We start from the raw sequence: 16,074 nt of genomic DNA on the forward strand, positions 1-16,074 counted from the left end.
ATCATTCTCTAATGAAAAGTGAGAGAGACCATTTGTGAATTACTGAATTTGAAAATCCTGTAGTTTTAGTGTTTCAAATCCTTCGTGAAGGAAGACAATAATTTTAAAAACCGTGTGTTCTACTTTCATGAAAGTAATTTCTGTTCAATCATGTATATACATGGTGAGCTCAATATTTTGCAGACAGTGGAAAATGCCACACTTAGTTAAGATAATGGTATAGTTAGAGTAAATTGAGGCTCCTCCCTCAATTGTTTTACCCTGGTAGATTGCTATGATGAAATTTGTTATTGTTTAAAATTTTGTTAAAATATTACTGTTTTTTTGAGAACCAATTTGCTTTACATAACTTTGTCCTATTGAAAATAAAATCTACAATAAATCTTGCTCTTCTTTTTCTTATTTCCTTCTACTCACAATGCATACAAGAGTGCATTTGTGCACACATGTGAAAACATTTGTTAAGTCATCTGATTGTAAGTTTTTCCTATACCCCTTGTCCTTTTCTTCTTACAGTGTAAACTAATAGATTTATTATTATGTCATGTTACTTCCTCTAGTTTTTTTCGGTGTGTTTAATCAAGCTTAGTGTTCCAGCTAATAATAATCATGCTACTGTTTCCCCCTCATCTTCGTTCCCACCTCATATACTATAAAACTTTTCTTTTTACTAAGCCGGGTTTTAATTAATTAATTAATTAGTTAGTTAATTTGGCTACGCCAAGTCTTAGTTGAGGCCCGTGGGATCTTCGTTGCGGCATGCGGAATCTTTTAGTGTGACATGCGAAATCTTAGTTGTGGCGTGTGGGATCTAGTTCCCTGACCAGGGATTGAACCCAGGCCCCCTGCATTGGGAGCACAGACACTGGACCACCAGGGGAGTGCCTGCTAAGCTGTTTTAAAGTGTGTTGTAGACTTATCACCCGTATATGTTAGTATACGTCTCCTAAAAACAAGGACGTTCTCCTACATAACCTTAACTACCTTATTACACCAGTTTGGCACTGATACAAACAGCAATATATTAAAATTTTTCCATCTATACACCCAAATGTCCGTTTTCCCGCTGTGGGAGCTAATCTCAGATTATGCATTACATTTGATTGTCATGTCTCTGTATCTTTTGATCTAGAGCAGGGCCTTGCAGACTTTTCCCTAAAGGCGCAGATAGTAATATTTTAAGCTTTGGGGATCAACTCCACTTTACAGCTACTCCACTCTGTCATTGTAGCTAGAAAACAGCCATAGACATTGTGTAAACAAATGAGTATAGGTATGTTCCAATAAAACTTTATTTAAAAAAACAGGCAGACCACAGGTTGTAGACTCCTGATCTAGAATAGCTTTCTTTTTTTTTCCTTTCCTTTTTTTTTTTTTTTTGGTGAGGTCTTTAGTGACACTATTTAATGACTGAATAATCAAGCCAATTTTAGGGGCAGAATAACCCTCAGTTTAGATTTTTTAAAATGTTTCCCAGGGACTTCCATGGTGGCACAGTGGTTAGGAATCCACCTACCAGTGCAGGAGATACGGGTTTGAGCCCTGGTCTGGGAAGATCCCACATGCCAGTGCAGGGGATACGGGTTTGAGCCCTCGTCTGGGAAGATCCCACATGCCGCAGACCAACTAAGCCCGTGTGCCACAACTGCTGAGCCTGTGTGCCACAACTACTGAAGCCCATGTGCCTAGAGCCAATGCTCCACAACAAGAGAAGCCCACACACCACAACAAAGAGTAGCCCCTGCTTGCTGCAACTAGAGAAAGCCCGTGTGCAGCACTGAAGGCCCAATGCAGCCAAAAATAAATAAATAAATAAATAAATAGTTTCCCCATTAGTTTTTTAAAATTACAAATGCCATGTAACCTTCCACAATAGAATTGAAATCTGACTCCTTGAAAAGGATTCTGGCTTGCTTGGAAATAAAATCTTTCTCCTCTCTCTCTCTCTCTCTCTCTCTCTCACTCTCACTGTCTCATAGTGTGTGTAATATCACTGCCTAGAAATTGGAGAATACAATTAAATTTCTAGATTGTTAATTCTTGGTATCCTCTTTCAGACATCAGTATTTTTACAAATATACTTTCATATAAATGTAAAATTCACAGAAGTGAGTAAAGAATTCAGGAAGGCTTGGAGAGTGAAAGGTAGTGAAAGTAACTTCGATGTAGATTTGAAGAGTATTTCTATTTTAGTCAAATGTGATTCCTCAGTATACAAGCTAAAACTCTTTTTATGTTGAAGACATGAAACAGAAATAAAATTAACAATTATCTGCCACAGCTAAGCTTGCTGTTCTTTGCATTGGATTCAGCTTTAGAAATAGATAAAAAATAATTTTGATAGATTTAATACAAAGTTGTCCATGTGGGGAAGCTGTACTCTACTTGCATTCATGTAAAAGTGTATACTTTTTTTTTTTCCCCAGTCTTTCCATCCTCTTACTTGGTTCAGTGAATAGCAGAATTGAAAGCAGCATGTTTTACTGGAGTAAAAGAGTTTCAGGATTTTTTTTTTTTTTTTTGCTATACGTGGGCCTCTCACTGTTGTGGCCTCTCCCATTGCGGAGCACAGGCTCTGGACGCGCAGGCCCAGTGGCCATGGCTCACGGGCCTAGCCGCTCCGCGGCACGTGGGATCTTCCTGGACCGGAGCACGAACCCGTGTCCCCTGCATCGGCAGGCGGACTCTCAACCACTACTGCACCAGGGAAGCCCTTCAGGATTTTTTAATGCTTGAATTTCCTTTAAATATCTCTGTGAACATCTATGGTGATTGGGCACTGTCCTACCATCTTTTATTGGTTTTGACTGAGAGGTTTTTCTTCATATTGTGCCTTATCACAATTTGATTCTAGTTTGCCCCTTTGTACATTATAAAACAAGTCTATTTTCTTTTCCACATAACTGCATGTTACATAAAGATTGAAATAATATTTTATTGCAGGTTCCCATTTCTTGGCTAATTATTCCTCACATCACATTATGGAACAAATGGCTGGCATGATCTGTGCCTTGGTTTACTTATCTGTGAAATAAGGGTAATGGTACCTATCTTGTAAGTTGATTATGAGAATTGACTAATTGCACATTGTATAATATATATAGTACACATTCAGTAAATGTTTGACACTATTTGTTATTTCATATTACATAGTCTCCCATCCATCTCATGTGGTCATGAACCTGTTTGTCTCTCAAAGCAGAGCTGAATACAGTAGCGAGTATGATCCGATTAGCCCAGGAAGAGTACAGTGGCCACATCACCGGTTAATTTGAACTCAAATTGGAGTTTTCTTTTTAACTCATTGTGGAGAACTTCAAGCATACAAAAAAATGGACAGAATGGTATGATGGACCCTCACATGCCCATCCTCCATCCCCCACAACATGGCAGTCCTGTCCCATTCGTTCCCATCCAGTTCCTTTACTCCCTCTCTGGTGTAGTGGTAGATCCTCTATTATACCTAAGCTCTGTTCCTGATTTACTTTGATAATTACTGAAGCTTTTAAGGATAGTGCCTAAATTAATGAACAGATGAATCTTGCCTCAATTGATGCCTGGGTCAGTTTCCAGTGGTTTACTTTTAGAGGTGAAGTGAGTGGATGGGTAGGATTGAAATTAGATTTGTCTGTATTATACTGTTTTTTAGATGTCATGCCGGTTTTTTATTTTCTCCATCTCTGCTTAGGGATATGTATGATAATCTTATTGGTAAAATCTCTAAATACTCTAGGAAATTATTCAAATTAGCTGGCCTAGAAGACTTAAATTCATTATCTTCTTACAGTCTTTTTACTTATTCTGGACTTTTAAGTCTTTACCAATGTATATATTAGGTCTTTCAATTTGCTAATCATTTAATCTTGATTGAAGAGAAGCAAAATAGGGAGTGAAGAGTTATACTTTCTTTGTAATCTCTGTTGGAATTATTTTTTAAAGTCAGAATCATTGTGGAATAATTTACATACAGTAAAAATTGTTATAATTTACTGACTTCAAATAGAGGCCTTTCTTCCCAGTGGCAGTGACTGACTGTAGCACTTTTTTCAAGCCTCTGCTTGTTTTTCCCTATAACTCTGTTCTTACTTGTGCCTCATTAATTGTTACTTGCTTACAGTAGTTTGCTGCAAGTTTAATAGACTCATAATCATTTTCATATTGATGATACAGAAGTGTGTCCTATTTAAAGCAGGGGTCAGTCATCACAGAGACACCATGTAAGTCTTTGGTTATTCAGCTACATGGGGTAGGTATTCTGAAGGTGAAATATGGCAATTAAGAGTATTATAGAGAGGTTAGGTTCTACCTGACTCAGTACAATCACCCTAAGATTGAGCGTGGGTGAGCCTGCCTGGTAAGAAAACACCAGCACGGTCAAGGTTTGTACACGCCATACACCTCAAAGCAAACAGAGGCAGAGTGAAGGTGAGTTTAGGCTTAACCTCTGTAACTGATCCAGGAGTAACTTAGTACAGCCCTTGGTTTCCAATTCAGTTCTAACTTTTGAATGAAGTATCTCTAGCTTGAGAGAAGCCTTACCCTTCAGTGTTCGTAGTTTTTACCTTGATTATTAAACATCTCATCAGGGATTAGTTAACAAGGGACTTGAGAATAAGAATATGTTTTAGGCAGGGGGCTGAAACGGTGTTCTAATAGAGAATGTCATGTTGCAGTTACGCCATGGCTGTGAACATCAAAATTGCATTGTTTTACCCTTGAAATTTCTGCTTGTTTGCTAACTTCCGGACTTAAAAGTTTCAGTATACTTTTTTTTTTTTTCAGTATACTTTTGATTGCACAGAACATCTGTCCATTTGTTCATTCAAAGAATATTTACTGAGCATCTATATGTTGGGAAGTGTGCTGCACACTGAATAAACAAAACAGTGGACTTTTCAGATGTGTTTGCCATTATGGAGTTTATAGTCTGTTGGGAAACAGAATGAAATTTATTGAAAGCCATAAAGAAAAATTGTGCTTCACTAATATTTTAAAGACCTAGTGACTTATTTTGAAGTGAACTTGGAGTGATTTGTTCTTGGTTCTTTTGCAAAATGCATTCGAGTATTCAGGGTTTTTGTGCTAACGTGTTTCCTTATGTGTATTGATATGTGAAATTAGACACTAGAGAGGCAGGACAATTTGAACTGGGGTTGGGGGGAGGAGAATATGAACAGATAGTAGGTTTGTGTGGGTAAAATTCTATGTTAGCTGTGCTAAATAGACTGTTATAGGCAGGGAAGTAAGAAATATCTTTGAGTCCTTTCTTCTGTAAAAATGTTTAATACTTAAGAATTGACAGGGAAGTAAACTTCCTCTAGAATGGAGGTATAACAGAAAGAGCAAATGAGAACCATGCCAACTAAGATCATGTCTGAATTATGTGACAGTTTCTTGTAACTCTGGTCAAGAAAATTTGCCTCAGATTTCTTATTCCAACAGAGTACAACAGAGGGACTGAATTTGGTGATCCCTCCTGGTGCTAAAAATCTTACGATTTAAAAAAAAATTATTATTTTTTTAATTTAGCTGTTTCTTAATGACTTGGATTGCTGGAAAGTCAAGATGCTTGCTTTCTGACTTTCTGTACTTGTTCCGGTTCAAGAATTAAGAACTTTAGATGGGAGAATAAGGCTTTGCTTTCTCTAACTGCTATTTTCTGACTAGGTACTTCGTAACTCAGGAAGACCTCATTTATTCCCAGTAATATGTTTTACTAAAACTCTTTCAGGTAACTTTACAAAGACTGTGTGACTTAATAGTAGATCACGGCTTGAACTCAGTTTTTATTTATTGTTGTAACTAGAAAATTTTAGTGAGGGCTTTTTTTTTTTTGTCTCTGTAGTTATCAGAGACTGTTACAGACGATTGCTGTACTCGAGGCTCAACGTTCTCAAGCAGTCCAGGACCTTGAAAGCTTAGGCAGACATCAGAGAGAAGCACTAAAAAATCCCATTGGATTTGTGGAAAAACTCCAGAAGAAGGTATATATTGAGCAACTTTTAAGATTTATTGAGATGTATTTGGTAATAACTCGGTTTATTCTTTTTATATGATTATATACTTGTTTAAATGTTTAATTTTTTTCCCCTTCTGTAATTAACCCATATTACTGAAGGCAGAATACTGCCTTCCTTCACCCCCACCAAACACACAATAAAATATACCTCAATGAAGATAGCTAGGAGCTTTAATTGGATGTGTGTTTAGAAACTTGATGTCCTGTTCCTAGCCATTTTTACAGTCTTTTTCTGTTACTTTCTTCCTTCCCCATCTTAAAAATATTTTCCCTGTTTTGCTTTCAGGACTTCAAGATTGTTGAAGCTAAAAGAAAAAATACTTTAGTATTTATTTACTGCTTAGTTTAGAGTTACTTTTCTAACTCTGAACGTAGTGAGATAGAAAACAATGGTGATACAAACAAAAACTATATTTTAAATGTCTTTAAGGTTATGGTTGCCAAGTCTATGAGAATGAGGTATACAAATTTTACTTAATTTTGAAATGTTCTTCTATTTTAGTGTAAAATTCCTTATAATTTTATTTTTTCCTTAAAACATAACTTTCATATTTAAGCAGTTAACCATTTGAAAGTGATTCAAGTTTTTATAACTTTCTTAGTGTGTAAACATGGAGATAATCTAGATGTGCATTTATGCCATAGTATGTGTCTTGAATTAGGGGCCCACTAATTATTCAGTAAATTTGAGAGGCAAATATTAATCAGCATTGTCTGAAAAGATTAAAACTGAAAAACTATGAAAAAGAATCCTCTTTTTCACCTTAAACAACACAAAAATTTAGCCTGTTCAGTATGAAAAATTTAGTTATTAGTTACTAGTTTTTAATGAGTCACAGAAGTGGTCTACCAGGTGTTGAGGGAACAGCCCTGGGGACTTCATTTTATTTAGATGATTATTGTTTGGATTTGGATTTTTCTAGTTATGTTACTTACTTGGTAAGCATTCCTTTCTCTGCTTTCAGAACACTGAATATCATAATAGACGTAGGATCTATATATTAATTTGTTAAACCTTCTAGAGTTTTTAGAACCCTATTGTACCCTCTGTGTTATAGTGGGCCCACTTAGGTGTTTATTGATTCTGCACTGCTGTCATGAAACAGTTTGCTGGTGCAAAAAGATACAGTACTTACAGTGTTTACTTATCATTGATTCAAATAAAACAGATGGTGTTTTAACCTTAATCGCATTTTATTCATGTTCTTGGGTGGGCAAAAAGATGCAGTTATGCACATTTACTAGATACGTATGTGGTTGGTTATTTGCTGGTTTTCCATTTCTGTGTTTAGTTTAGAACTGAATTTCTTTTCACTTTATCTCAGAAACAGAGATGTGATATTGGCTATCTTAAGAATTTTTTCAAAAATGTACAAATGTGTATTAAATCCCAGATACTTTGGTAATCATGAAAGACTTATGTTCCTTGGAAAGAAAATTTTCTGCTGGATTTAATTTAGAAGTTTGAGTTTTCACTTTTTCTGTGTCAACTCATGTATGCTTAAATTGTCTATTTTCTTTAGGTTTACCAGAGTAGTTAAGTTGTTGACATGTGATCTCTTTGTTTTACTGGACATCTAAAAACTCCTAATTGAAATTAAGGAAACTTGGATTATATATTGGTATATAGAATGCAGGGAACCTTTACGGCTTGTTAGCTTTCTTTGATATTGCTACCATCATTATTTTAAAAGATACTCTGTTCTAATTTTTCTAAAGTTGAACCTTAGACTAATACGTGCTATTATGATGATGGTGCTAATATAATATGTCACAAGCAAAATAAAAATTAAGAATTCTGTGTCACAAAGTGGATTTTGCCTGCCAATTTCATAATTTATGACCTGATTTTTTTCTCAACGTTTTATTTTGAAAAATGTTAAGTAGACGAAAAAGTGGAAAGTACTGTTAGTTAGCACACACATCCACCCCCAGATTCTAACATTAACATTTTATTATATTTGCTTGATTGAATGTTTATGCAATTCTTCCATCCACCATTCTATCTTATTTCAAGATGGAATGCATTTGATGCATTCCAGAGTTGCAGACATGCACACTTAACACCAAAACACTTCAGAAGGCATATCGTTAACTAAAAATTTTTTTTTAAACTTTTTCAGGTGAAATTTACATACAATGAAATTTAGAAATCCCAATTTTACCATTATATGAGTTCTGACAAATACACCCACCCATGAAACCCAAATCCCTATCAAAAGATTGATCATGGGCTTCCCTGGTGGAGCAGCGGTTGAGAGTCCGCCTGCCGACGCAGGGAACACGGGTTCATGCCCCAGTCCGGGAAGATCCCACATGCCGTGGAGCGGCTAGGCCCATGAGCCATGGCCACTGAGCCTGCGCGTCCAGAGCCTGTGCTCCGCAACGGGAGAGGCCACAACAGTGAGAGGCCTGCGTACCGCAAAAAAAAAAAGATTGATCATAATGACCTGGTTTTAGTAATTATGACAACTATTAACTTCTTTAAAGGTGGTTGGCAAAGTAATTGAATTCCAAGTAAACTAAAGATGTAGTTTTGATTCTCAAAATGTGATGTTTTTTTGTACACGTGCTGAGTTATATAGTGTGAAAATAATTAATAGTTTTATGGATAAGTCAGGAACACATGGGTCCATTAAAAATGAATTCTGTGTATCAAGTCATATCTATTATATTTCAGTCAAACACATTTCCTGTGCTGTTCTTAGAGATAAAAATCTTTCTTTGCTATTTCTGTTTAAAGTGTGTTAGTGATAAAGTACAGTATGTTTATATAGTTCAGCTCTAGACCTCTAAAAATAGTGCTTATGTTTTGTTAAGTTCATTTTCCTGTACTTGGCTATCATTTCTACCATTTAGTGTTTAGACTGTATTAACTTCATTGGCTGTTGGATTCAAAAAGTGAGTAGAAATGCTCAGTTGATGATTATTTAGATTTGGAGTCATCTGAAAATTTGGTTGTAGTTGATAATTTCTTGAATTAAACTTAGTTTGTCACTTTCATTTTTTTCCCCCACCAGGCTGATATAGGGCTTCCATATCCACAGAGAGTTGTTCAATTGCCCGAGATTGTATGGGACCAATATACCAATAGCCTTGGGAACTTTGAAAGAGAATTTAAAAATCGCAAAAGACATACTAGGAGAGTTAAGCTAGTTTTTGATAAAGGTAAGAAATTACATGATACGAATTTAATTAGAGAACTACCTGACAAAGTCTTGCTTTAATAATCCTATACGTGGTTTTCTTTTTAGTAGGTTTACCTGCTAGACCAAAAAGTCCTTTAGATCCTAGGAAGGATGGAGAGTCCCTTTCATACTCTATGTTGCCTTTGAGTGATGGTCCAGAAGGCTCAAACAGTCGTCCTCAGGTAAGCAGGATAAAGTGTTAGAGCAGGAAAATTTGAATTGTAGACAAAACATTTTAACATTTTGCTGGTTTGTATTCTTAAAATTCAAGCAGTCTTTCACTTGAAGGTATAATGAGAACATGAACTTTGAAGTTAAGAAAAAGCTGGGTTGAAATCATAACTCCACCACTTACTAGCTGTGGAACTTCAGATGTCATCTATATTAAAGTCTCCAAGCTGCAGTTTCCTCTTATATAAAATGTGATTAATATCACACTATTTTGTAGAGTTGTTGTGAGGAATATAATGAGTAGTACATGTAACATGCCCAGTTCAGTGCCTGACACATAATACAGTATTTATTCTAAAAATAAGAGCTCTTTGTGTGTAATGGAATGTAACTAGGATTTGCTGGTTGTAACCTGGCCTTGCTGCTGTTAGTTAGATGAACTTCAATAAACATGTGGGTTCAGAATGAAAAAGTAACATTTCTTTAAAATAAACAATAGCCATAAAGATAGTGGTATGTTGAGCTGTGTGACTAGTTAAAAATATTATGTACATTTTAGTAAAATTGATATTAGGCTCTATTTTATGAGCAAGACATACATTTAGGATATTACTTTATTATTACTTAAATAAAAAGACTAGCACATTAAAAATATTATAATGGAAAAAATTCCACGTATAATTTCCTCATTGTTAGCAAAGAATATATATGGTACATTATTATTTCTAAAACTGCCCTAAACAATCAGTACATGTGATCTCTTCAAGATGTTTCCCCACATCCTTAGGCTAGAAATAAAACTGTTCATATTTCAAAAGTAAAGAATAAATAGATAACAAAGGAGAAAGATGCACCTGGTGTGTATTCATGCTTTGTTTCCTTGATTTTTCTTTGTGAGGGTGGATGTGATGCTTTATTTAAAAGATTGGGATGGAAATACTCTTCTGAGGTACAAGACACTAATTGGAAAATGGATTTGTTAAAAATATTTGAATTCTTTGGTTTTCAGATGATTTGCAATCTACCAAAGAAAGGTAATTCAAATAAAATATAAGCAATGTAACAATGATTATTAAAAAAAAAAACATTTTTCTTTAAAATGAAGTTGCTGTCACCTATATCTCAAGATTGCTAGGAATATAAAACCAAATGAAATAAAAGAACATGAAAACATTTTGTAAGCAATAAATTATGTACACATTTAAAAAATAAATTTACTCACATATTTTGAAATTAATTAAAAATTTCACAATTTGTGTGTTATTTGGCTATATCAAAGGGTAGTCTTTGTTTTTTCTCTCTGACAAAAACCTTGTTTTATATGCAGATGATAAGAGGACGCCTGTGTGATGATACCAAACCTGAAACATTTAACCAGTTGTGGACTGTTGAAGAACAGGTAATAGGTATTTCTAAATTGTGTAGGTTTAAAGAAAAAAAAAAAAAAAAGGCAGTTAAAATTAGAGCCAGTATTATGAGTAAAGTGTATATTGTTGTATGTAATCCCTCTTAACCATGAATTTAAAATATTTAAACTTGTTTCTGTATACCTTTTTGCATACTTCAAGAATTTTGCATTCTGAGAATATATGAATTCCATTTTGGGGATAATTTTTAAATAAGGAACCTGGGTTTTGGGGAGGGGATTGAAAAAGATATTGAAACAGATGGAGTAAAGTTTTTGTAATGCAGCTTTGTGAGACAGAAAAACCTGGAGCCAAGTAAAGCTGTGCTTCAAAGTGAATTCTTGTTTTTGTTTGGAGGGGAGCTGGCAAAGCCAAGGTCAGAGTGTTCTCTTACATTTTGGCATATAGCTAGGATTGTTTGTGGGTAAGGTTTGAGACACATCTCTATCTCATGTGAGGATTAGCCCCACAGCTATAATGAGTTTATCAGTTTATAAAAAGCTTCAGGAAACTTTTATTTCCAACATTTGGACTGTTTTGCCTCCTTAGGACTATGGGAGAATTTAGGAGATAGGTCAGAATATTAAAATTAATATTTGAATGAAGGACCACACAAAGGAGGAAAAGATCTCTTTTAGTATTCTGTCTAAATCCAAATGAATTTACATAGTTTTGTCAGATCCATTGTGGCAAGCCTAAACATAGTCTAGCAAGATAAAGTGGTCAGTGGAAATCACTAAAATGTGTAACATATTAATTAATTATTTTCTTTGTTGGGGGTGCTTTCCTTTTTTTACTGAAGTGCATAGAAAATCTTTATAAGGTCTTTCATAGGTTTATTTTCTCATCTTATTTTTCTTGTGAAGTCTTAAATTCCTTACTAGAAATTTTTCCTATCATGAGGATTTCTAGTTGACCTAACCCCCAGAGTTGGGGAGGGAGTATTATAGTTTAAGATGAAAGGTGAATGTATTTATTTAGAAACTCAGTATTAAACTTTCTTAAATTTGGTCTTTGGTTTGGCTTAGAAAAAGCTTGAACAACTACTCTTGAAATACCCTCCTGAAGAAGTAGAATCTCGACGCTGGCAGAAGATAGCAGATGAACTGGGCAATAGGACAGCAAAGCAGGTAATTGAGGAGATAGCCCCATATTGTTGGCATGTTTTTGATGGTTTTTTAAATGAAGGATAGTGAAGCTAAAATCAGTAGACCTGCCCCTTCATATTTAGCTACACAGTGCTATAGTATGTGGAGTTTTAAAAAACAACACTGTGTATTTTTCTGTTGATTTTAGAAACAACTCTGAGATAATTCTGCTTTGGATCATTACTTAAAAATAAAAAAGTAATGGACTTGGTGTCTCTTGAATGTTTAATGAGTGCACCAGTTTGTGCTTTTTGGTTAGACTGTGCTAATAGATTTGTGATAGTGCCTTAGTCAGTATTCCCTGATTGTCTTTCTAAAAAAATATCTGTCAATTTTCTCCTTCACATTCCCATTGATATTAATAGATGTGTTTTTATGCTACAAGCACTTGTGTTCACAAGTTGAAACTGTGTTTAGCTTTGGAATCAGATTTAATTTATTTTAACAATTTTTTTGTCTCTATTTTAAAACATAAGTGTGGCAATTTAAAATTATTTCTAGATTTATGGTAGATTTTAAGTTGTTACTATTCATTAAGATACACATGTATGTTTTAAAAACTATTTTAAAAAACTATTCTGGTACTGCATGTCTTGTCATTTATTACGTTAAAAGGCTTGTCATGTTTCCTTAGGTTGCCAGCCGAGTGCAGAAGTATTTCATAAAACTAACTAAAGCTGGCATTCCAGTCCCAGGCAGAACACCAAACTTATATATATACTCCAAAAAGGTAAAAAGAAAATAGGTAAAAGTAAACCTTAGATCTCAGATTAAATTCATCAAAGTCAGAGTTCCTGTGTAAAAGTTTATATATTTATCAGAACAGGATTATTTTATTTTTAAAATTTGACTCACTCTAAACATTTTCTTATATATGGTAGGATTCCATTATTGCTACTCAGTGAGTTTCAATGATGATTATTCATTATTTTCTTAGGAGTAGGTTAGTTTATGTGAATGAGTGCTATTTGAAAGATATTAGATTGTATGTATGTCAAAAAGGCCTTTGTGATGTTAAAGTTTTTAGGGTGTTTGATTCTTTAATAAATATAATCAATTTCTGTTTTATACATATATTATATAAATCCAAGGTTAGAAATATTTATTAAGATATTTAATCCTCACTGTAATTCTAGAAGTGTAGGTAGTATCACCTTCACTTTACTCATGATAATATTAATAGATAGCTTTTGTTCTTACTGTTGAATGCTCTGGGCTAGGTACTGTTCTACAACCTTTTTATAGATGAGAAAACTAAGTACATTGAGTAAATTGTCTAGTCATATAGCTGGTAAGTCTGGGAATCATTGATCTTCTGATTCTGCACCTAAGCCTTTTCCACTGTTCTCTGCTGCTCTGTACAGTGAAAAAGCTACTGTCCCTCTCCTACATAGAACACTGCGTAGAATTACAGCCAATTTTTTGCTTTAATTGCAAAAAAATAAAGCACATCATTGGCCTTCTTTCATTTACTTGGTAAATCATCTGGGTACTTCCACTCCCCCGCAACTGCCACCATTCACCTAAAGAGAAGCTAGGAGCCGATCTAATGCTGTTACCCTTCCTTAGTGAAGCTAACTGTTTTACATTAAGAATATTGTCTATATAGCTCCATGTTTTAAAAATTTTGTTCTTATTCTTTTTACCAAGCTATGGAAGCTTGTTTTAATTTGTCAGATGTTTTAAATATTTTGGATTTTTTTCTCCCCAAATATAGTATTATCTATTTAGATATGTAGAGTTCATCCTGTAACTTCAGAATGTTGGAACTTTGATAACCACCATTAACTTAACAGCTTTAATTTTCGTGATTTCTAGGTTATCTTCAGATGTGTTGTGCACCTTATGTTTTCACCACTAAGACTAGACGATGATAACAAAAGGAATACTAAAGAAACCTAAATGTGTTCCGTTCTTTGGGTGCACTGAATTTTAAGTTAACAGACATTTTGACTGCAGAGATCTAGCCCAGTCATAGACGTGGTTAGAGGTTTTTTGTTTTGTTTTGTTTTAAATAAATTTAATTAATTAATTAATTAATTAATTTAGTTTTGGCTGTGTTGGGTCTTTGCTGCTGCGCACAGGCTTTCTCTAGTTGCGGTGAGCGGGGGGCTACTCTTTGTTGTGGTGCGCGGGCTTCTCATTGCTGTGTCTTCTCTTCTTGCGGAGCACAGGCTCTAGGAGTGTGGGCTTCCGCAGTTGTGGTATGCGGGTTCAGTAGTTGTGGCTCATGGGCTCTAGAGAGCAGGCTCAGTAATTGTGGCGCATGGGCTTAGTTGCTCCGCGGCATGTGGGATCTTCCCGGACCAGGGCTTGAACCTGTGTCCCCTGCATTGGCAGGCGGATTCTTAACCACTGTGCCACCAGGGAAGTCCTGACATGGTTAGAGTTTGAATTTTGAAATGAAATGTTGTTTCTCTATGTGGCTGAGGTTATTCTTTGTGGCGGTGCTGTTAGTGAAGAGAGGAAGTCTGCACAGGGGTTCAAAGGGAGGCCTTTGGCTCCACAGAGGCCTATTTTATAATCTTGATTCTACCACTGCCTAGCTGCAGTACCTTGAACAAGAAAGTTAACCTTCTCATGCCTCCGTTTTTTCACCTTTAAATTAGAAGTGATAATAACTACTTTACAGGAATGTTTTGAGGGCTAAGTGACATTGACAAAGAGTAAGCAGTCAATCAGTGTTAGATACTATTTTCAGATATTCATCGTGTTGGGGAAATTTTCTTTTTACTTGATAGTTTTATATCTGGCTTTGGCTAACTTCATCCTCCTTGATCATCTGTAAGACGACCTTAAGAGGAGCTCAGCATGTGAATGCCAAGAGTGTAATAAATGTTGGGGATACAAATATAAGCTACATAATGAGCATATGGTCCATTATACTCCACGTAGGTATTCTGCCTACATTTCTGTTTGTTGGTTTGGTTTGTTTTTATTTAAGGCTCGTTGTCTTTTTAAAAATCCAGATAAAATAGAAAAAGCAACCACATAAGAGTATGTTGAAGGGTAGAGGTGCAGTCCTTCTGATTAGGCAGATTTGCAGGAAGTAGCATTTATATTTTTGATTCTTTTAATGATTGTCCACTATCCCAATTAAAAATTTGTTTTCTCACTTAGTCTTCAACAAGCAGACGACAGCACCCCCTTAATAAGCATCTCTTTAAACCTTCCACTTTCATGACTTCCCATGAACCACCAGTGTATATGGATGAAGATGATGACCGATCCTGTTTTCGTAGCCACATGAACACTGCTATGGAGGAGGCATCAGTAAGTTATCTATTTATACTATATTTATATCTATCTATCTATCTATCTATCTATCTTTATGTATTATACAGATCAGGATACAGAATGGGAGCACCAGGATTTCCTAATTATTCCTATTCTTCAGAGAATATTGCTTTCTTTTCTTTTAATTAACTAGTCAAACTTGTTTTACAATGGGCTTTAAAAATGTTTTTGTGAAGAAACTTTCAAGCATATACAAAAATAAACCCATGTGCACCCATTATTCAACTTTAACAGTTATCAGTTTGTGGCAATCTTATTTTCATCTGTACTTCCTACCCACCCAACTTTCTGTCTGGGATTATTTTGGAGCAAGTTCCAGACATTACAAAATATCATTATCATGTTTATTAAAAGGTACTTCTTTATATAATCCAGATATACAGTCAATTCACATTTCCCCAGTCATAAATTGCAGTAGTGCCTCCCCCCCGCCACCCTTTTCTCTCTCTTCTGTTTTCCCCTCTCACATTTGTTTTGTTGAAAAACTGGGTTATTTGTCTTGTAGAATTTACCTCAGTGTGGATTTTGTTGTTTGTATCTCCTTGGTGTCATTTAATCTGTTCCTCTGTTCCCTGAATCTCCTATAAATTGATAGGTCTAGATAACTGATCAGATTCAGGTTTATTTGTTTTTTTGTTTGTTAGGGTGGGCAGGACTACTTCATGTATACTTTTATCAGTTTGACATAGCATACATTGTTGCTTAGATCCATTAACTCATTAGATGTTACAAAATAGTAAAATTCTTTCTTCATTTATTTGATAGAATGTTCACAAAGTAACCCCCCCATCAACTATTTGATTATCCTAAGTTACATACAGAAAACGCAGCTAACTGCTTGATTC

At 35.1% G+C, this 16,074-nt stretch overlaps 1 protein-coding gene across 9 annotated transcripts in view; it reads left to right on the forward strand.

The window, feature by feature from the left end:
* The window catches only part of ZZZ3 (zinc finger ZZ-type containing 3), a 120,865-nt gene that overhangs the window by 77,668 nt on the left and 27,123 nt on the right, over positions 1-16,074 (forward strand). For 7 of the 9 annotated variants that reach the window (XR_007476157.1, XR_007476156.1, XM_033405964.2 and 4 more), the window contains 7 exons: positions 5,846-5,984; positions 9,040-9,187; positions 9,274-9,389; positions 10,706-10,777; positions 11,813-11,914; positions 12,567-12,662; positions 15,053-15,205. Coding sequence is in view for 7 of the 9 variants with exons in the window: in XM_033405964.2 (XP_033261855.1) it covers positions 5,846-5,984; positions 9,040-9,187; positions 9,274-9,389; positions 10,706-10,777; positions 11,813-11,914; positions 12,567-12,662; positions 15,053-15,205 (826 nt within the window). In the remaining 2 variants the exon portion in view is untranslated. The remainder of the gene's footprint in view (positions 1-5,845; positions 5,985-9,039; positions 9,188-9,273; positions 9,390-10,705; positions 10,778-11,812; positions 11,915-12,566; positions 12,663-15,052; positions 15,206-16,074) is intronic. The other 2 variants (XM_049707106.1, XM_049707107.1) reach the window with 2 other exon arrangements.

This window comes from Orcinus orca, chromosome 1 (assembly GCF_937001465.1).
Source record: "Orcinus orca chromosome 1, mOrcOrc1.1, whole genome shotgun sequence".
Lineage (NCBI taxonomy): Eukaryota > Metazoa > Chordata > Mammalia > Artiodactyla > Delphinidae > Orcinus > Orcinus orca.